Genomic DNA, 23,088 nt, shown 5'->3' with positions numbered 1-23,088 from the left:
CTCCATCTGGATCAAGGACAGCATCCTCATAACAAAATGCATTAATGTATTTCTGCAACAAAACAAATTAATACTCTAGGTAATGTCTGTTTAGGTCAGGAGAGGTTTCTGCCCCGAAGAAAGTACAGATCAAGTAAGGTTTGGTTGCAGAAAGGGGCCAGATTCTGCTTTCGGAACTGCACATAAAAGCATGTGGATCTGTTTAAACCAGCAGATTCCCTGTTTCCTCATCTGCTTGTTTTTCAGTTTTATTTAAACAGTATGAGTTGGGTTTTCAACACTTGCACCCAAAAGAGTCCCATCTGTATCCCTTATGGGCCTCTCTGTATTTCAGTTTTATTTACCACAACTCCTTTTTACATAACTCACATTAGAGTCAAATTTAAAAGACTATGTTTTGATTTTTTGTATTAAAAAAATCATGCAAACCTCCGTATTGCATATGCCTTGTAAACCAAAGCTGTCCAACCAGGAGATGGGGAGTTTAGCTGGCTGATATTGTGGTCAGTTGTCCCAGCCCTACAGCTCTCACTAAGGCTCTCAGGAGAAAAGTGTGGCTTTCACTGTCCTCTCAGGGGAGAAGCAGATGCCACAATGACTCCTCCCGCTTTCTGTTTCCACTAGATCTCCACAGGTGAACACAAGAATCTGGAAAATCACAAGTGCTCCACTACAGAAACCCTCAGTCATCAGGGCATTGTCTTATTTTTCTTCGAACAGCCTTTTCATCTCCTTGGAGTCCTTATAGATCATATAATGCTTCGTATACCTTATTTTATTTATATATTCATGTTCATTATTAGGGTACTTGACATCACAGCAACACTGTGAGGTGGATGGAGCAGGTATTGAGGCCACCAACTTGAAAAACCAACAAATCAGGTTGGTTAATAAAAGGGAAAACCCTGGAGTTTCACCCAAATCTCCTGACTCTTAGTCTAATTTTCTTTTTGGTCTCATTTTCCTCCCGGGTTAACCCAAACTGAAGATTTATTGGCATGGATTGTTCCTTCTTGGTACATTTAGATGTAGAGACGTAATCTGTTGAAACTAGTGAGAATATTGCATGAGTAATTTCACTCTAAACTATATGCAAATTTAACTTTGATAAAAATAAAAATTCATAGATACATACATACATATGCATCTTACAGCACACGTGAATGTCTATAAGCATTTATTTCTACCACCCCGGAAGCCCAAGTTGGCTTCTTTGTCATTGAATCCAACTAGAATTAGCCAAGTAATTAAGTCCTGGGGTAGAGCGATGCCTGGAGATACTTCAGCCTCGGGGAAAGCCCAGACACTGTTTCACAGAACTTGAGCCGACAACAGAAACACCCCTCCCTGCCCAAGGGATGCTTCTGGGTCAGGACTTCCTCTGTTAACCGAAGAGTCAGACATGACTGGACGTTTTCCCAGCACACTACCCTGCTTCTCTGGATGACCTTTAAGGTTAAGACCTCTGGATAGAAACTCATGAAAGAGAGCAAGAAGGCAAACTCAGCTGCCTTGGGGCTCACAAAAATGCAGTTTTTCATTTCAAATAGACCCTGAAAATCCCAATGGCCGAATACAAGCCATTCCTAGTCTATGAGGTTAATGCAACAGACCCACCATCATCAGGCCAAGCACACGGAACTGCTTTTTCTCATGAAAGCTTCCCTGCTCATGAGAACTATGCAAGTGAGACTGGCTAGCAGAAGTCAGAGCTGAGCTTCTTGGGCGTGGAGAGCTGCCTGGCGCAGAGCTAGATGCCTCACAAAGAGACAACCTGGGACTCCCACATCCATTTACAGATGGCTAAGGATTTGACTAGGGGAGCACAGTCCACTCCCATACCCATCGGACAAGCCCCGTCCCCTATTTCTAATGCCATCCATAAGCACCCAGAATTCACTCTTCACTGTTCATCAACAATTTCAAGCATCCCACATCACTCCCAGGTCAAAACTAACCAGCAGAGTGAGAGGTCTTCAGGACATCGCTGAATAAGGTGCTTCCTGCTAAAATATCTCTTCCCACTGATTTGGAAAATGCTTCTTCTAAACTTCCTCATACAAGCTACATTCAGAATTAAATGAAATCAAAACTCAAATATGATCTACAATAATGTATCCAGGTAAGATGCTTTATAAAATAACCACCCTTCAGATTTTTTTTGTCTGTTTCTTCCATCTCCAGTGAGTTTATCCTGTATTATTTAATAGGCTACAACCAAGATCAACCAGAGAGAAGGGCGCTGCCATGGGAAATCAGCCAGAATTGTTTAGAATCCAATGGAAAAGTATTTTTAAACAATTTCAAATTGTTAGTTGAAATGGAAAACCAGTTTCCCTGTCTACGAAGCACTGATTTTGTTCTTCTTCCTCAGTCATCGAAAATGTGTTTTCCTGATCTTCAGTGTGTTGCATCTTCCATTATAAAACTGTCTTCCTTTCTCCATATCTAAATAAAGTCTGAATCTCACTTATTTCAGATTCAAATCCAACAAACCTTCCACCGCAAGCTTAACTATGTGCTGAGCAATGCAGAGTCAACTCCCTCTATTACCAAGAGATTTATCATTTTACAGATGAAGGAACAGGGGGCTCCATTAAGTTCAGTGACTTTCCTGCTTTCATAGGCCTTGCAAGTGGCATCTGCAGAGTTTCCAAGCCTCTTTCAATGGGCACTCCAGGTGAAACACTTCCCCAGTATTGCCTGCAGCTGGCTTTATCTTTCTGGCATCTCGCTCAAGACAAATTACAAGGTTGGGGGGTGGGGTTGCTCCTGGCAATCTCAATTTGGAATCAAGGATTATAAACCCAGAAGGATAAATACTACTACTGCACATCGCAAACAAGCTTCCCTGGGGACCTTCTCCCTGGGTTCAAATGACCAGAAGTTAATTTCTCCTGGTTTGTAGATTTTGTCCAAATGAAAGCTCACAATTAACATCATGTCAGGTCTTATTCCTTTATTTCGTGTCTTTTCCATCTTCTAACCACGACACTGCTAACTCAAGGGTCAGAGCATCCAAAAAGGATGAGTGACGGAGAAGTAGCTTCTTCTCCCATCCTCGTGCAGATCAACAGGCAAACATACCTACCCTTAGCCCGCCCAGCAGTGCTGCTCATACTAGATACTAAAAGGGCCTGGAGTCAGGGCTTAAAGGGAAGAAAGGCAGAGCTTTCTAGAGCTGATACTAATGCCAAACAAAATATGATATATGCTGACATGACAACTACTCTACTAATAATTAAGGCATCATTTCAGAATTTCAAGGTATAACCATTCACAAAATATAAACATTATGTGAAAACCTACTAAAACCATCATTATCTCTATGACCAAAGGCGAGAAAACCCTCATTAGTGTTCCCTTCCAGGAAGTCAAGCCTGTCCTTTGTGCCTGTTTGTTTGCTTACTTGCTCTTGTGTCACTCTGCCCATCCTGTCTTTCATGAACACGAGAGGCACGCCTATGCCTTTCTGTAGAAGTCTGCAGAGCAGAAATTTTACCTCTGGTGGCTTTTAAATGCTAAGATGCTATACAATACATTACACTGAAATTCTGGATAGATATTCTAAACTTCACCTTTACTTTATCACATAAAATATTATACTGAAGGTACCAAAAAGATGACCAGGATATTACATGACTTTAGAAATAATAACAGGTCTCAGTTCCAATTTGTGACACAGGAGGTGGGATCCTAGGCCCATGAGTAAAAACAGGAGAGCATTCCAGAGACATTCACAAATGAGTTACTGCCCTCAACTGAACCACAGCTGGTTTACTGATAGAAAGAAAGAATAACAAAAGGACAGTCCTTACAATGCAATGATATTGCATGTGTGAACTCAATTTGCCACCTCCACGACTTAGCTTGGGGTTACGCTCCTTTGATCTACAGAGGAAATGTTTTACACTGTAAGAAGAGCTTGATCTTTTTACACTGGCTATGGCATCAGCTCAAGGGGTCCCCTGTAACCTCTGTAAGCACTCAACTTCCTCATTGGCATTGTAAAAACCGCAATAAATCGTGTTTGGTGTTATTTGTATGCAAGCTGTCTTACCATTACTTTTTAAATGAAAATCCATGAGGGAGAGGTATATAGCTCAGTGGTAGAGTGCGTGCCTAGCATGCACAAGGTCCCGGGTTCAATACCCAGTATCTCCGTTAGAAATAAACAAATAAAAACCTAGTTACTTCCTCCCCACCAATAAACAAATAAATGAAAATCCATGGCTCTTTGTTAGAAGGCCCATTGTAAAAAGTCAGGAAAGGCTGCAAGATACCGTAATGTTCGCTTGTTCAAAAGTGGGTTCTGTGATAATCGCTTCTTCCCCACTCTGCCAGGTTCCAAAATTTCTAAGTTCTATTTAATGAGTGCATTTAGATATAGATCTTCCTGCTTTTGCAATTTGTGAAGCTTCTTAGGTTCAAGAAGTCCAGGCCTGTTTGAACTAAGTATCTGTGAATTCAGACTGGATGTTTACTTCTAGTCTACTGAGCCACTACATCAGAATTCAGGGAAATGGGGGTTTACTTTCTTCCTCCTTCCCCCTCATCCTCAAAGGCAGGATTCATGCATGAGTAAGTAGGCCTGGACCAGTCAGCCCTCAGCCTGAATGATGCCCTTGCCACAGTCTAGCTGGGTGACCCTGGGGCCAGTCAACCGCCCCAGAGTCTTGGTTTCCTCTTTGCTGTATGTGAAGCTCTTTGCTGTATGTGAAGTCATATCTGCCAAAAATGGTCATTCCATGTATTATGAAGTAAGTGCATGGTCAAGAACTATTCTTCCAACAGGCCTGTTGTATGAGAGATGCTCAGTGTTAGCTGAACCTGATAGACGCATCTGGAAAGATTATTAACACGACTACTTTCATTGTTAGCTTTCCCAGTTACACTCCCGGGTCACATGCAGCACCCAACTTTAAGCGCACGTAAAAAGAGAACAGACTCAATGTTTTCTTCCAGCAGAGTCCTAACAAGCCATTAGAATGGAACTCTCCTGAAGATAATAGCCACTCAGGCAAGAAAATCTGGCTGGCTGTCTCTTCCTTCCTTCCTGGTACGTGTGTTGGGCTGGTAGGGGAGGGGGATACCGACCACGCCTGTTGCCCTGGTCTCAGTCCTCCACAGGACTGGCTTCTCCAGAGCATGTCCTCCCTCTGGACCCTCAAAGCACGACAAGATCTCACACTCCCGCTCCTCCCAAGCCCCCAACGCTCCCTAGCTCCATCTAGAAGTGCCAACAGCAGCTCTCCTCGGTCTTCAGTGCCCCATCACCAGGCAGCCAAGGGTCCCCGTGCTGGAACACGTGTTCCTGGCCACAGAATGCAATAGCATCAGAAACCATCTGTGCTCTCCTGCTCCAGTGGCACCAGCCGGCACCTTTCCTCTCTCCATCCTGGCAGGGCATGCAGGGCTCGTGCAGCCGGAGCAGTTCCACCAGTGTGTCTGCAACCGAGGGCGCCCCTAATCATCCTTGCCTCCCTCCCCAGTAGAGTTTCGCCAAGGTCTAGCCAGGGGCCCCCCCTCCTCGGGCCAAGGGGGAGAAGCGAGTGGGAGGAGTGTAAGGATGGGGAGGGGGTGCACTTTATATACTTAGCCCTCTCCAACCCATTTCTTGCAGGAAACAGAGCGAGGAAGCCAAGACTATTTACCCTGGAGGCAGCTCCAAATCTGCTGGGTTCCCAATCACCCTCATAAAACCCTTCAATTCACCGTCCCCCACCAGGGCACCTCTGCCAAAAGCCCACAGCACCCCGCAAAAACCCCGAGCCCCGCTGCCGGCCCAACTCTCCCCCACGGCGCCGCCTCCGGGCCCCGCACATCCATCCCGGAGGGAAGACTCGCTGTTTCTACAGCAGAACGGGTCAGTGGTCTCAGAAGTTTCCCACCTTCCCCTAGGACTCCGCGCTGGGAGCCCTCAAGAGGATCCTGCTAAAGAGGCGAAGAAGCCTGGAGGTCTCCCCCCAAAACCTTTGCTCACGTCGGGTCCGGCCCCCTCTTCCCGCCCAGCTCCAGTCCCTGCGCCTCCTGCGCCGCCAGTGCCCAGCGGTCCTCTCGCCCTTGGAAGAGGAAACTTCTCTCTGGGCTAAATTAAGGTCCGAGTAGGAAAGGCTTTCCCTTCCCCGCCTCCTCCTTACTCCTGCTCTCAGAAACCACAGGGAGCCGGCACCAGGGGCGCGCCTGCCCTCTACCCCGAAAAGAGCCCAGGCTACCAGTGCTCCCCGACTTTCCACGTCAAAAGGTCCGATCGGCTCTGAAACCACCACGGGAGTATGTACACTTGTGATTCTTCCAGAGACCCTACTTGTCCCTCGTGGCTTGCAAGAAACGAGTAAACAAAACACAAACCCCAGCAACTTGGGGGAGTGAGTGAGTGTGTATGTGTGTGTGTGTGAGAGAACGCAAGAGAGAGAGAACCGCTCAAGAGTTAGGGCAACAGCTGCAGGAGCACATCTGGAAGAGGGGGAGGGGGACTGACGAGGAGGGGACAAGCGCGAGGTCGTGGGGGACTCCCCCCGGCCCCCTTCGCAACTTCAGGGCCGAGAGCCCGGCCAGCCAGTGGTTACCTGTCCTATGTTGATGAATCCGTACTTGCTGGCTATGCGGTTGGCCTCCGGGAAGCCGCCGGCGATTTTGACTGCCCAGTGGTTGGTGTAGACGCGCGTCCTGCACACGGGAAGCAGGCAGCCCCAGAGCAGCGCCAGCACGCACAGCAGGTCCAGCCGTCCGGGGCAGAAGCAGCGGCTCCCCCAGCCCATGGCCCCGGCGCTTCGCTGCTCGCTTGTTCGCTCGCTTGCTCGCTCCGCGCACTAAGCTGCGCGCACAACTAACTTCTCCGGCCTGGGCCGCCCCGGCGCGCAGCCCCCGGCCGCCGCGGCTCGCAGCCCTGGGCTATCGGCAGGAGGCGGCGAGCCCCGGCAGGGAGCAGAGCAGCGAGCCTCGCGCCGACTGCTAGACCATCCCTGGGGCTCCGAGGACCTGTGCTCCCAGCTTTCCGGCCCGCGGGGCTGTCGGCCGGCGCTTCCCGGCTCCGGCGCAGGAGGCGGCTGAGTGGGGCGGGCGTTCTCCCGCAGTTAGGTCTCGCCGGGCTCGGCTCCCGGACTCTTCGACTCGCCCTAGCTCCTCCCGGGGCCCCCGCGCGCGGCGGAGGCGGCGGTGCAGGCAGCGGCCGGGCGCCCCCTCTGCTGGCCCGGGCTTCGAGCGCGCTCTAGCTCGCTCCCCGCGCTCCCTCCGGCTCCGAGCTGCGCGCCGGGAGTGTAAGTGGCAATGGCAGCAGCGCCTGCTCTGCATAAATGACTCCCCCCGCCCCCCTTAACACCCCTCCTTTCCCACATCCCCCTCCTTCTCTCCCTCCTCCGCCCGCCCGAAAGCGGCCACGGCCAGGCGCCAACCAGGTCCTAGCGCCGCTGGGTTCTTCCGGCTGTAACCTCCAGGGTCCTGAGTAGCAAGAGAGTTTTTTTTAAAGGGCTGGGAGGAGAGTTCTGATGTGGAGGTTTTACACATCAGAACTCTCCTCCCTCCTTGGATTTGTATCAATTTACCACTACTTCCCGAAAGACTGAAGAGATTTACAAGCTGGTTCGGTCAAGCGCCCCGAAGATCCATTCATCCCAGCTCTGTACCTCCTTAAACAACTAAGTATTTAAGGAGGTCACTTGCGTGTCAACTGCCGAACAAATAACCCGAGATTTTCACTTCGTTAATTCTTCATGCTTTTCAGCAACTGTTTATTTTACACATTCTGCTCCTGGGAGAAGCTACCACACAGGACCGTAAGGCGCATCGACTCTTGCAAAAGCCAACCACGGCGACTCCAAAGCCGAGTCTGTTGCCTACTGACTTTCGAAATCCGTGCATCCAATACTAGGCAACGCCACCCCACCGGAGAGTAAAATTCCAGTCGCGGAACTGAGGAGAGTCGTTTCTGTGAATATTTGGTATGAAAGCGGATGGAGATGTTGGGCCGAGGGAATGACTTCATTCATTTGTTCCACTGAATCTGATGAGGGCTTCTTTTTCTCCATCAAGGGAAAAGTTTTCTCACTTTCCCAAGCATGGCCCTGTAACACTGAGAGACTTCGATATAAAAAGCACCACAGAAGAGAGGTTCGAATGAAATAAAAGTGTGGCTGCGCCGCCTTCATTACTGTATCTTGCACTGACAGCAGCAGGCTGGGGGAGCTGGGGGGGGGGCATCCTGCTGAACAACCTCCCCGCCTTTTCTGGCACAGGATGACTTCTTGTGAAAAGAAAATGTACCCTTTATGAAATAATTCAACTGATCTTAAAAGTATTCCCTGTATCCCTAGCCCCCTCCCCCCTTTACCCTCCTCTTTCCCCATCCCCCATTCCCTTTCTTCCTAAGTGGCTGAAAGTATTTGAGGATAATTAATCCATCACATTTCTAGCTTTGGGTTCTTTTTATCCGCCTAGGGCTTCACTTTTCTCCCTTCTCCCCTCAGCTGAACCATATCTGCAAATTCAAAATATATAAATGTAAAGTTTATAGAATTCATAAAGTTAAGTTCATAACTCATGAAAGTATCATCTTACGACATTTTACACATCATATAAGGTATGTCATGAAAATAAACCCACCAAATAACTTTATCCCCACATTACTGACGAAGACGTGGAAGATCAGGAGAACTAAATCTTTTGCAGGAGGGCATGTATTTTACCCATTTATTTATTTAACTGATTCAACACATTTCTTTTTGTTGCAGGAAAATGGGGCGTGAGACGATGGTCGTGTCCCAGGTCCCAGGTGAGTCCCTGGGATGTGCCCTGCCAAGTGAGGGTCCTTGGCTTTGGGCAGGAAAGAATTCGAGAGTGAGCCACAGTAGGGTGAATGTAGATTTATTCAGGGAGATATGCAATCCATAGACAGAGTGTGGGCCTCCAAGGGTGAGAGAGAAAAAGAGAGAGAGAGGCTTAGAAGATACACATTTCATAGGCAGAATGCAGGCCATCTCAAAAGGGGAAGGGCAGTGCCAGCGCATGAGGGTCATTTAGGAAAGTGAGACGGGCCAAGAGGTGTAGGCGTGGTTATTTTTTATGGGCTCAGTAACTTCATATGCTAACAGGTGGGAGAATTATTCCAACTACTTTGGGGGAGGGGTGGGGATTCCCAGAAATTGGGCCACTGCCCACTTTTTGGCCCTTATGGTCAGCCTCAGAACTGTCATGGCACCTGTGGGAGTGCCATTTAGCATGCTGATGTATTACAATGAGCATATAACGTATCTCACAGTCTACTGGGAGTTGAATATTCCACTATGTTGGGCCTCGTCAGATGTTAACCAGTTCATGTCCCATCCTCAATTGCTGTGTCATTCTTTTAATGGCTGTACCCTGTCCCCTTCCCTCGTCTCATTTTGAGCACCTAGAATGTGCCAGGCATTTTGCTAGGTGCTGGAGAAAGGAAGCGGGGGAGGAGGGAGAGGTACAAAGGACTAGTAGAATTCAGACCCTCCAAATAACTCTAAATGTGGTTGTTTTCATTGCTGTTATTTCTAGGTGATGGAGCACAAGCTCTATGCTTGGCTTTAGAGTGTGGTGCAGCCTCACTACTGGACCCTCTGTACATTCCCTCCTCAACCTGGAGTCCAGAAAGTTTACAACCTATTAGATCACTGTTTATTGCCACCCCAGCCACCTGCATCTATCCACAGGGACACTGGACTATTCCTCTAGAAGCTGATGGGTTTCACTCGGAATAGGAAGAGCTCAGTCAACACCCAGTTCTCAGCTCACACCAGTCAGTCTTTCTTTCCCTCAGAACTGAAGGCACATGCTGTCAGGTGGGAGGGAGAGCCTCTCTGAGGATGACTTACAGGAGGGTGGCCCCTGGGAAGCTTCTTCATGGGTGGAGTTTGCAACATGGCCTATAGGTTTCTCTGGGACTCTGGGGCCATAACTGTTTAGGACTGCAAAGGCAGCACAAACTACTTCTCATTAAAAGCCATGTTGCCTCTGGGCTTCAACTTCTGAATGATGTGAAGAGGAATCACTGCACTGGATCTCCTAAGGCCTGGAGGTTGTTTCCAAAGAGTGGCAAAATTACTCATTGATATTTTTTCTCTATGATGTCTTTTTCTTTCCACCAACACTCTTGCCTTCTGTGAGCATGCCCTGCTTGGCACACACACAGCATTCACTGCACCAAGCATGAGAGAGAATTGGAAAGTGAGGTAGGAAATGGGCAGACCACTTTTCTGCTTTGTAAACCAATCCCTGGGCCAGCATGTTGCTTACTCAAAGGGTATATTATTCCATTTGGACGCATATGTATTTAGAAGAGAAAAGCCTAGATCTGTTTTTAAAATGTCAAAAAGAGCTGGAACCCCCATTGATTTGTCAAATCAAACAGAGGAAAGTAGATTCGTTCATCTCGTCGTCCATCATTTTCCCAGTTATCTTCCTCTTCAATTATGTGTGTTTTCTCAGAGTGTGATTCTTTTTTCAATTTTATTTTTTATTGAAGTCTAGTTCATCTAAAATGTTAGTTTCTGGCATACAGCAAAGTGACTCAGTTATACATATTTTCAGATTCTTTTCCATTACATGTTATTACAAGAATTTGAATATAGCTCCCTGTGCTATACAGTAGGTCCTTGTTGTTTATCTATTTTATTTTTTTTTTAATTTCAGAGTTGTCTTTTTTTTAGGTGACGTATAGTCACTTCACAATGTTGTGAGAGTGTGATTCTTAAACCTCAATAATAGCAAAGAAGCCCCTCTCCTGTTGATGCACAAGCACATCCTGCTTCCTGCTTTGGGAGCTGCCTTAATGAACTCATTAGCTTCCTTGATTAGAGCCAGTTGGCCAGAATGAAGCTTCCAGATAAGGATCAATAGCTGCAGAAAAAAAAAAATCTTCTTTCACGACCTTAAGCTCTATTGGTTCTCACGCTCAGCCCTATTATCAATGCCTCAGTAGCCAAAAGAACAAGGAACTGACAGAACAGTAACGGCTGGTACAAAAGCATCACTAACAGTGGAAGAGAAGCTGAAATCCAAGTCTTCCCCCAAATGTTTCCTTTTCGTATGTGAAGGGTGTCGTTGCACGGTTTGACCCTCGACTCTCCCCCTGTAACGCACCATATGGCAGGAAATCAGGCAGTGTTAAGCTTTATTCTGTCTTAGCGTTAGCAACATATTACTTGATAATTAAGCCCAACTAGTGCTTGGCCTCTGTCAAGGATCCTCACAGATCTACCAGAAAAATCCAATGAAAGGCCATGAACAGAAATCCAGGCAATTTAGTAGGAGACGTGAATAAGAACTCCACAGGATTCATCTTAAAACTCTACAAATGGGAATTATTCTGGGAAGAGTTTGCTTAGGAAATACCTCATTTCTTCCTCTGCTACATCCTTTGTTGGAAAATGACCTGTAAGATCTCTCCTAACCTGAGATTCTGTGAATCAACGATAAATTGGTAAGGGACAGCTTGGAGCTGACCAAGGGGGTAAAAAATGCCCCTAGAAATTTTACTGTCCAGTAGCAGAGTCAGCAAATGTATGGGGATTCTAATCAGTTTTCTAGTATATCAAATTCAGAATCAGCAATGAAAATTTGTCAAATTTAATAATGATAATAATAATAAATGGTAGTAATAAAAGAACTAGCTTTATGCCTGGCACTGAGCCAAACACGTTTCAGGCCTTAATCGCATTCACAGACCATCAGAGCTGAAAGAGACCTTAGATATCATAAAATCTAACTTTATTTAAAAGAGAAGAAAACAGAGGCCACTAAAAAACTAATTTGGAAGATATTAATCCTATCGTGGAAAAATAAGTTAACAAATGGATGAATAACATAAATAAAACAAAGGAAGGGTTGCATGGACCAAAGATAATTGTGTGCTGTGAACCTAGGAGTAACGGTAATCTAATTTGCATCCCCTGGTTAATAAATTCAACCAGGAGAATGGAAATTTCACTTAACATTTCAGATTCTTTAGATGTTTAACCACCACTATTTAAAAATGTGACCTGTGATGCCTATGAGCCCAGGAAAAAAGATAATTCAGGGCCTGGTATTACCTCTACTGCATAGTATTTATAAAAATGGGATACCAATAGGTGACTAACAACCTGCAGATTTCAGGAAGCTTTAGCTCCTTCTTTGACCTGCTTGAAGTTGACTTTAATTGGCATAATTGGCCCTCATCTGTGGACATTTAAGTCCTACAAGGATGAGCCGTTTCTCAGAAAGCTTTCTGGTCAGAAACAAATGGTAAAGGTTGTGAATGACTTCCTTCAGATGTACATGAAAGAAGTGACACCAAGTCCTTGTCACCTTCTAGCTCCTATCCCTCATCCAGAGCAGTGTTCGTATCAGGATAGATATCCTGGATGGATCAGATGTCCCCCTCTCCCTACCTCAGTCTTTAATGTAGGGAAAAGCAGGTAGAGAAGGGGCGGGGGAAAAAAATCACAGCAATCGCTCAAGTCTCAGAGTTTAACCCACCAAAAGGAATGAACCCAATGACAGTGTCTTCAGCCTTCCCCGAAGAGTCAAGGCTTGCTCTGTTTGTAACGCCTCTGGACCTCTTTCTCCAAAACCTTTTATTGGTTCTTTTTACTCTCCAACCTCTCAGAGAGTCAGGGGTTAAATAACTACTAGCTCAACTTGATCTTGCTTATTAGGAAGACCGAGTTTATGGGCCCTTGGAATTAAACCTTTTTTAAGGTTTAGGCTGTGTAGCTCTGACTCAGTGACGCCAAATGATACGCTGTAATTTCACGCATATTCAGTATGGCTTTCACTTGTTTATCTGAAGCAAGATAAATTTTGATAAAATTATTTCACAAACACCTTGCGTGAGTACATCCTTTACGCTTATTACATTCCACCACTTCTGGAAACTGTGTATCTAGATCACTCATCACCCACCGTGTATGACATAACCCCATTCTGCCCATGGTGTACTCAGGATTTATTACACAACCATTACACGGCTATTGCTCCCTGCCAACATTCCCTAAACCCACTTCAGAATTTTGTAACGCGTGAAAACCAAAAAGGACTTTTTATTGTTGCCCTTAACCTTTAGATACATGGTAGAGGTATTTATCAGTAAGATACTCCAGAGCCAAACCTCACTGCCACAGCTTGCCCATGAGGAAAGGAGTTCAGTTTAGACGTTACGCTGGTGAGCAGCTACTCTTTACTGTTCTGCATGTAGAATGGCAGCAAAGTTCTATTTTCAGAAAGGTTATCCTCTACTTATAAATATCTCATTAATAAATTTTTATTTGTCTAAAGGCAGTGGAAATACAATTCAACAGGAAGCTTTTTCAGGGCTTTCCAATTTTTAAAAAGTGTCAGATTTCCTCTGGCTTTTTATTTCCAAGTTTCCCGTGATGGCTCAAAACCAGACCCTGCATAAAGAAAAAACGGACTCCGATTTGAACTCTGGCAGCACTATTCTTTTAAGTCTGATGACTCTGTTGCCTTCTCCACCCCCAAAATATCAAGAACTAAGGGTCCCCTAAATCACTGGAAACCTTGGGCAGGCTTCTCCAGTTTTCTCCAAGTGTGAACAGGGAAACCTGATTCACAGATGTGCTAAGTAAGACTCTAACATAAATTGGTTGTACAAATGCTAAATACTGCCTTCTGTAAGTGAAGATGAGACCAAGTTTTATGAAAATACTGTGCATCATAACTAGAGCTTGGATGAGGAAGACACCTTTCTCGAGTACTGCTGTTCATTAATCTAAAAAATAATTAGAGCATTGTTTTGAGATCTGGTAGCATATCGAACTGTGAGAGGTGAGCATAGGTTGAATCCTGCGCAGAAAGAACAGGCAATATATTTGGTATCATTAATCATTTCTTATTCTAGTCTTTGTCATACGTTTGTGTGTGTGTCCATGCAGATACAAGTTGGAAAATTCATAGGATATTTGCATGTTGACATTTTGGCAGCAAAATGAAAAATGAAAAGAATTTTGCAGAAAATGTCAGCAATGCAAAAGTTAGTGACATTCTATAAGACTGGGCTAAGCATCATTAGAAAAAAAAATCTTAAGGGATGGTGGAAGTTAAGATTTCTAGGCTTAAAGGAGCTGGTCTGGATGTTAGATGAAAAGCTTACAGGTAAAAAGCCAATCACCTAAAGGTCAGTGAAATATTCAAGGCCACATCATTGGCTGGATGAACGAACTGCATCCACATGGAACTGATTTTGCATTTAATACCCTGGACACTTTGGAAAACACTTTTTCCATCCAACTGTGGAGTATGGGGGTGAGCTCTGGGCTTAGCAGATGGAGTCTCATGATTTGAAAGATGCGAGGTTCCAGAAGTGGTTCAGTTACGTGAGGAAACTAATGACTCTGAAACAAATTATCTAATCAATATTCTATTATCCAATAGCCCCTTTACCTCCATTGGGCCTGAAACGCTGCAATTTCTCCTGTGTTAGTCACGCCTTCTGTATGTTTAATGATAAACCCTCTGCCAAATGGAGTCTAGGCCGGAACAGGCCCTTTCCTTTCTACAGATTCAAAGTAAAATTTCCTGAAAACATATGGATCAAAGGAAAAGACTGGCAAGTCTCTACAGCAAGGGTGAAAGTAAACCCTGTCACATCGATTGGATAAATAATGACCCAGAGTGGTCTCAATGACTGTTATTGATAGAACACTTACAGAGCATTTCTTTAGACTTTTCAAAGTACTTTCAGGTTATTACCATGCTTCTCCCTCAGAGTGATGCACCAAACGAGTGGAGACATTGTCATTATTTTAACACTGTCACAGCCATCACCGTCACTTTACAGATTCGGAAAGAAGGTGCTGAAATGGTGTTTCCCGCCGCACACAGCTAGGGAGTGATACGAGCTGGACCAGAACTCAGGTTTTCTGAGTCTTGTATTTGTGCTGATTCCACCATCCCAGACTTAAAGCCAAGTCTCTACAAAGATAAGCCCTGGGAAACAGACTTCTGTCCTACCCCTGGGCATTTACCTGTCACTCACTTGGAAAGTTCTTGTGTTGTTAGCCGAAGGAGAGAGACTGGAGAATTCAAAGCTAAGGGCCTTCCTTCAGCGGTTCCCTAGCCGTCGAGGACCAGCCATTTCTTCCCCCCAACTCCCATCTCTCTTCATCTCCAAGCCCAGTCATTTCTCAGCTCTGCCCCACATGTCTATCCAAATCAACACTACCCTAGAAGTTTCTAGGAAGGAAGCAGCTGTGTGATTCATTGTGTCCAAAGGGTTTTTTCTCCTTTTCTGACTGAATTCAGAGGTTTTCTTTTCATTTGCTAAGTTTCCAGGTCCGACACACTATGGCTGTGATTAATTATTGCAATGCGCCCATTATGATGAAATTTCACTAGTTTTATGAGAAGTAGTTGTAAAGTCTTGTTGGAATTCACTATAATGTACACTCTTGTAAAGAATCTCGTCTGAAGGATCTCAGTAACATCCTTATTTTAGAGGTGAATTTGGCTATCAGAGCTGTTCTTATTTGATGGCCAAAGGTGCATTTTTAAAATTGGACCTTCTCCTTACATCAATTATACCCCAAAAGAGCTATTTTTCTCCCACCACACACACACACACACGCCACATACAATTATTAGCAGAACTCTGAGAACAACATAAAAAGATTCACATAAAAATACATGGGTAAGTAGCAGATGCAACAAGTAAGATTCATCACAGGAGAGGCAGCATTAGCTGAATCTCCTTCCCTTTATAGCAAATTTAATGTGTTTACCCTATGTTATCCCCATTTTTCTTCCCGTATCTCCCTTGTTCTAAGTTTCCAACCAGTTTGTCTGTTCATCACATGTTGTCTTTCATCACCCTGATCTTCATAAATAATAAATGCTAGCAAATATTTAGAATAATCTGAAAAAAGGAAATATACAATAATATTTCCATTGCTGAAACAACAATTTTCATATTTATGTACTCTCTCCTAGTATTGGTCTGAAAACAACCACATCTTTCTTAAGTTATAAACATAACACACATACACTTTTATATTCTGCATTTTTCACATAATATATACTATAAATATGTCTCCATAGTCTTTGTAATTATCATTTTAATGACTATACTCCATTGGGTTGATGTATCATAATTTACTAAACTCCACAGTAAGACATTTAAACTGTTTCCAATTTTTCATTGTAGTAAATAATATTGCAGAGAATATCCTCATGAATAAAGGCTGTGTGTGTTTTAGATTTGTTTTTCCTTAGATGAATTAATATCTTTTGGGTCTCTCGTTCTCCAAAAATCAGAGAACGGTTTGCAGCCTCAAACTCTAGAGGGACCAGGTACATAATTTAAACAAGAGAAATGGGCCAATAAATATAGTGGATGAATCAGCTCTTATCTCAACTCTGATAACATTCTCCAAGTCTATTACCCTGACTACCAGTATTGCTGCATCCATCTATCCATCCGTCCATCAGTCCATCCATCCACCAGTCCATCCATCCATCCCTCTGTCAGTCAATACTGGTGTTAAAGACAACAGTCCAAAATGGAGTTGCTTATGCTAAGCCCCACATCAACAAACAAAGACTTCATTTAATTAGATTTGGCTCTATCAGAAGTGGAATCTTAAACCTACCAATCAGGGCTCAACTAATGAGCACTGGTTAGGCAATCTGCCTGATAAACCTCTGCCATCCCCTCTGCTTTTCCTATCTAGTGTAACTTCCTCATTCCTGATTCTTTCTGCCTATAAATGTCTTTCATTTTATACAGCTCATCAGAGCTCCTTTTAATCTGCTACACTGGATGTTTCCTGATTTCATGAATTGTTGAATAAACCCAACAAGATCTTTAAAATTTGCTCAGTTGAATTTTATTTTGTTAACCCTGGGCAAAGTGCTATGATCAATAACTAACACAGAAATCACAATTTTATAAAGATTTAAGCCATCTGGTGAAACCCTTGAATTGTCATATTGTTATTTGTCTAATTGCCAATGCTAAGTGCTGGCACTAAGGGAGAAGGTGAGGGGATAAGCACACTGCTGGAGTGCTCTAGGCAATTTCATGGAGAAAACAGAGCTTGAGATAAATTTTAAAAGACAGGTTGGGGGTTGGGTTTGAGTCAAATGAAAATATATGATTTTAATATTTGGTACACATCTCAGAGCCATTTATAGACATCTTAAGATTTTAAGAATTTTTTAAATAACTAACCAAAGTTCTCTAACTCCTCCGGTTGAAAAGTACCAAGGAATTCATCTTCAACCAATGGGAATCTTTATGACTCTATGTTTTCCCTTAAGCTTAAAAGTCAATTTCTGAGTAAAGTATGAGGGTTTGAGCTCTTGATTGGATTAGGGGAAAGTGCTCTGTTCTCTGAGACATTTAAAATCCATTCAAAATAATCTCCTAGTCTTCAATATATGGAGAAAACCAGGCCTGGGCAGGAAAATGGAATACCATTAACCTTCCCCGCAAAGGTTGCCAATCTGCCAACAGGAATCCCAAAACGCAGTTTTTGGCTTCTCCAGTAACCAGAGAACAGGGGCTTGTTTTCAATAAGCCCAGCACCCTAAATGATGCTTGATGGGTCAATACAGTAATTTAAACTTTACTTGAAACTCTACAATCTAATCAATAATACCAGGGGCCTTACTCAAATGAGACAATCAACAGAAATCGCCAATTTCCTGTTTTAACAAAGAATGAATGGCTATTTCCCCTATCCCCTTCAGGTCTCATTCATGTGGGGTTTTCTCTTTAAGTAGCAGCTGCATGAAAGGTTTCAAGTATTTTCTCTAAGAACGTCAATTTCTTTCCTTTCACCCTTCCTCCTTTTCTGTTTAAAGTCTTTAATACTTCCTGTCTGCAACTTTAATTATTTAATTTCTTCACTGCATTATTTAAAGAAATGACAGTTTTAAGGATGCAGTATGCATGAAGGAAGTATGACTCCATGCAAAATTGAAGACAACTATGTAATACCGCACTGCAGTGGACTATTCAGTACAGGATATTTTGCGATCCCTAATTACCCTTTTCCTTAATGTATCCTCTTGCAAATATGGACTAAATGACCATTTTGCTTTCTGTGTCAGATAAATATCAGCGAAGAAAAAACCTTCAGCAGCTAGAGGAAAGGCAATGAAAGTAAAGGCATTTAGAAATGGGTCAAGATAAAGACAAGACCAGAAATGCTTATCACAGCATTAAATAAAATGGAATAATATAGTAGCATTGGAACACAAGTACAGTTTGTGAAAAGGCATGGTTTGCTTATATTACATGACACATTCTTCAACCCAAAATTTAATTTCCTCAAAGCTAGGGACAGATGGACTTAAAAATAGTCTTTTTTCAATTGGATGAGTATAAGTTTATTGCAGAAGACAATAAAATAAAAATACTTTCGTAACTTCCCTGAACCCCTCTACCTTCTAATCACTATCTGGGCTTTTTTTCTATCCCCTCCCCACCCACCTCTCTATTATTATGTATTAGGGAAGTTATATATGTGTATATGTATAATGTACACACATACATATATGTAGTTAACCCTAATTTAATACTTTAGTTATTTTCACTTACATAATTCAAATATACTCTATTTCCCCATGAAAAAATTTTTAAATTTATTTATTTTTATTTATTTATTATTTCAAAAAAGTTGGTGGGGGAGGTAATTATGTTTATTTATTTTTAATGAAGTTACTGGGGTTTGAACCCAGGGCCTTGTACATGCTAGGCATGTACTCTACCACTGAGCTATATTCTCTTCCCACCCCATTTACTTTGAAAATGTCTTTTCATGACTACAAGAGAGTCTATCACATGGATGTATTAACTCACACACACATTGTATATATACCCATACATAACCATTATTCTATTGTGGACAAAATAAACCATTTCCATCTGGGAGTGTATATATATTACAGATGGTACTGTATTGACATCTGTATAGAGATACATCTTCTTGGTCAAAAGCTATCAGGGTTAAATGATTTTCACAGAGCAAGCTTCATAGTCTCAAACTGACTTATGATCTAACCTGACTCTACATGGAAGATGTAAAATATCAACAACTCTTTAATGAAGGTATGTGGCATAGTGTTAATGCTGTGGACCCCCAGGGTTTAAACACCAGATTTACCACTTGCAAGATCTTGGAAAAATTTCTGTTTGTATCTTTATCTGCAAAATGGGTATAATTCTAGGACCTACTTCATAAATCTATAGTGAATATTAAAATAATTTATGAAGAGGGATTTAGTACGTGACTCCACATAGTTTCTTAATAAGAACTCACAGTGAATATCATGAATAGTCTACACAGTGCCGTATACCAAAATACCTCTGAATACCATCATGTGGTACCCCGATTTCTCCCTGCAAACATTTTAACAGTTTATCACTGGAGCACATATTGAGGAAAGAACAACTCAGGTGTCAGAGACTCTAGTTCATTGATTTTGTTAGTATGCCAGCTATTATTTATCTACTCTTCCATGTGACACTGCAAATACTCAAATTCAATAGACCCACTGGGTAATGTTACAGTGAAACAACGGCACTGGGTCTCCCACTGTAGATCATGCCTTCTGACTCGCCCAGCTCCTTGTACATCCCCTCCCATGCCGTGCCTATTGAGAATTTTTCTCCGTGGGCTAGGGGAATCTGTTGACTAAAATAAAACACAAAACGTGAGACTTGTGAGTTAAGTCATATTTGGGGACAAAATGAGGACTAATGCCTGGGAGACAGCATTTCAGATAGCTCTGAGGAACTGCTCCAAAAAGGTGGGGAGGGGGGTCTCAGCATTATATATGATTTTAGTGAAGAGAGGTTACATGTGATCAAGCATACATTTAGGCAGAGGCTTGCGGCTAGTCACGAGGAGCAGATGTCACCATTAATGATTTTAGCGTTTTTCTAGATATGAGGAGATGCAAGAATTAGGGCTCATAAAATCTAGCTGAAGGCCTGTTCTGCAAGTTTTCCCCAGAGCACAGCTGACCTCTACCTTGAACTCCTTTCAGTATGTGATGAAGGTCAGTGGCTGCAGTGGCTCATGATTTACTCCAAGCAGAGGTAGATGGTAAATGCCAACATGATTCCCTCCTTATAGACACAAATGGCATGTGCCAATTTTTAGCTGGCAGATCCAAGCTAAAAATGCAGGTGCAGGCTCTCAAAGAGGTCATAGATGAGTAGACCTGCTCTCATTTTGTCTTGATTTCTTTTGGAGGTTCAGTCTGGAATAAGAATGGCTGACTGTGGCCAAGTGTCCGAGTGACGGTAAACTCGAGAAAGCTAATTGGATGGAGCCATTTCAGAAGATGGGCACACAGGCACTGAACATGCTGCAGAAGCAAGGAGTTTCATAGGGTCCTTCCACTGCCTGGAACTTCCTTCAACCTCCATGCCACCATTTGGTGATAAACCTTCAAAAATTCACTCAAGAAATTGGCCAAAAGCCTTTCCCGAAGATTGTGCCTTTCTTGCCCACAAAAGTCACAAACTGCACTGTAGCCAATTTACGCTTCTCTTCTGCCTCCCCTCCAAATACCTACACACACACACATGCATGCACACACACACCACACAAAGAACTTAAAACTCCTAAAGGCAAATACCATCTCCAATTCTATTTCTATTCTAAGTAATAAGCATGTATTAAGTGCCCAGTATCTATCTGTTGAATGAGTAATTCCATAGTCTTCCATTTCTGATATAGACTGATGGCTAACATCAATTCCAGGAGATGTGCTGATAAATTAGTAATATTGACAGGGATTAAAAAACCATGCCTCTTCAGAAATATTTGGGAATAGAATGACATAGCTGGGATTTGCCTAAGAACAGTGCAGTTTTTTGAGGGGCAGGTGGAGGGAGAAAGGGTGGTGGTAGAAATGATAGGTATTGATGAAAAAATATTGGCCACAATATTGATAATTGTTGAAGACAGGTGATGAATAAGAGTCAAATATACTATTCTCTCTACATTTCTATTTGAAAATTTCTATTTATATATTTGAAAGTTCTCATAATAAAAAAGTAAACTTACATACACACAAACACAAAACACAACACATAAAAGCATACCCTAAGAGCAGGGACACTATGATGCTAGTATCTTAGGGAAGGGCATACGTACATTGATGGAATTTTTGTTTTTACACACATGACTGTTCTGTCTTGGAGGATATGACTTGAACGAGGTGCACGTATAGTTTGTGTTGCTAAGGAAGGCAACTACCACTATACTTGGCCAAAATCAGTGGGATTACAAGAGCTAGGTAGATAAAAGTCTCCTTTATACAAGGACCCAAAGGCAGACATTGAACCAAAAATAAGAAGAGAAACTACGAGCTAGAGAAAGAAAAAGAAACAAACTATAAGCTTCAAATGTTTAAAATCTAGCCAATAAAACTCATCTGCAAAGTCCTAGGAGATGGCAGCCTGACTGAGGTGTACTGTGTGTTTTTGTTGGCTGATTCATTCCCCTAAACACATTAGACATCTCTAATTAATCCCTTTGGAGCAGCGGTGGCTGGAATTCTCAGCTCACAGCCCTGCCCCATGCCAGCTAAGTGGAATCCTGCAACGCTGCACGTACATGGGAAGGGACTTTATCGCCCCTCAGATTTAACAACTGTCTGGTCTTTTAGGCATAAAGGTCTCAACCTTGGCTGAACATTAAAACCAATTCCATCAGAGAGTAGGCACTAGGTATAGACATTTTAAAGCCTTTCCAGATGATCCTAGTTTGTTAGACAAATACCCCCAAACCTGAGAGACAACAGCTCCAAGACATCAATGGCACTGAGGAGTAAGAAATAAAATTTTGCAATTTGCCACTGAAGTGGCTGCTGTGGTGCGGTGTCCAGAGATAGAGATCTCCTCTGCCCTTTCAAGACAAAGGCTCTCATTCCCTGAGTGTCCTTTCTAAGATTGCTGCCTACCATTGGCTCCCTTCAAACCTAATTCCCGCCTGGGAATTGCCTCAGTCCAAGCAAGTGCCTCCCCCAAGCTTGAACCCCTCCCCAGGGGCAGTCCCTATCCAATGACTGCACAGGTAAAAGTCCACGCACCCCCCCACCCCCGGCTTCCATCTGGGACCTCTCTGAAGGTCATCCCTACTTCAGGGCTCCCCATGGGATCTGCTGAGCATCACAGGTCAGTCCTCTCTCTACCCAATCCTTCCTGGAAAGGCCTGTCCAGCCCAGTCCTTCTCAGCTTCCTTACAGGTGTGATTCTGCCTTGTGCTCCCCGGGAAACCGGCTCCCGGGACATCTCCATCTCAGAGGCAGTTTCCCAGGGCATTCGACCAAGATAGCTTTGCAGGCTTCACTGGGATGACGCTCGGCCTTAGTGCTTACCCTCTCTGCATCAAGTGGGGAAGTCTTGGTGTTTGCTTTGCTAAGAGTGATTACTTATAAAATCAACTCAAAATCAGACTACAGCTGCTTTTCCAAAAGTCTCCTCATTTATACTCGTCACAGAAGATGGGAAACTCGAGGCTATGATCCATAATTAATATATCCAAAATATTATAACCATGAGAAACATTTATCAATAGGCTACAAATCAGTCAAAGTAAAGTAGTCATGAACACGAACAACTACGAGTGTTATTTTCCTCAGATGTCACCAGAACCACTGTTTGGTATCTGGGTATTTCTTGGCCTGGTCAGTTTCCTCTTCCCCCATGGGCTTCCCTTAAGCCTCCCTCATGCCGCTTTGTTCTTCTTCCAAATGTCCTCACTTCCTGGTTTTCCTCTGCCTCATGGTCAATGGAGACAAAGACTGCTATACTTTTCTACTGGGAAAGTTTGTTAAAACTAGATATTTTGGTTCATGGAAACTTACTGAGTTATTCCCAGGAGAGAGCAGAGGCTGACTGTGTAGATATATCGGACTTGGACCTTATCCTCAACAGAAACTCTCTAATTTGTAGATTTGAGGTTATATGATAGACTTCAAAGTCAGATGCACGGGGGCAAGGTAAGAAATACATTTGGCAATCCAAGAATGAACGTCTTTCTCTCTCTTCCCTGGTGACTAAATTCGACATGGAGTGGAGCACAATCTATTAGACTGTGTCAGTGG

The 23,088-nt window shown here is 43.4% G+C and overlaps 1 protein-coding gene across 2 annotated transcripts in view; it reads right to left on the bottom strand.

Moving 5' to 3' along the window:
- The window catches only part of PCSK5 (proprotein convertase subtilisin/kexin type 5), a 413,695-nt gene extending 406,437 nt beyond the window's left edge, over positions 1-7,258 (bottom strand). For both annotated transcript variants that reach the window (XM_031449902.2, XM_010978064.3), the window contains exon 1: positions 6,570-7,258. In XM_031449902.2, the coding sequence (XP_031305762.1) occupies positions 6,570-6,761 (192 nt within the window). In that variant the 5' untranslated portion in view covers positions 6,762-7,258. The remainder of the gene's footprint in view (positions 1-6,569) is intronic.
- Positions 7,259-23,088: the final 15,830 nt, after the last annotated feature.

Source organism: Camelus dromedarius, chromosome 10 (assembly GCF_036321535.1).
Source record: "Camelus dromedarius isolate mCamDro1 chromosome 10, mCamDro1.pat, whole genome shotgun sequence".
NCBI lineage: Eukaryota > Metazoa > Chordata > Mammalia > Artiodactyla > Camelidae > Camelus > Camelus dromedarius.
This window is presented reverse-complemented; position numbering and strand designations above follow the sequence as displayed.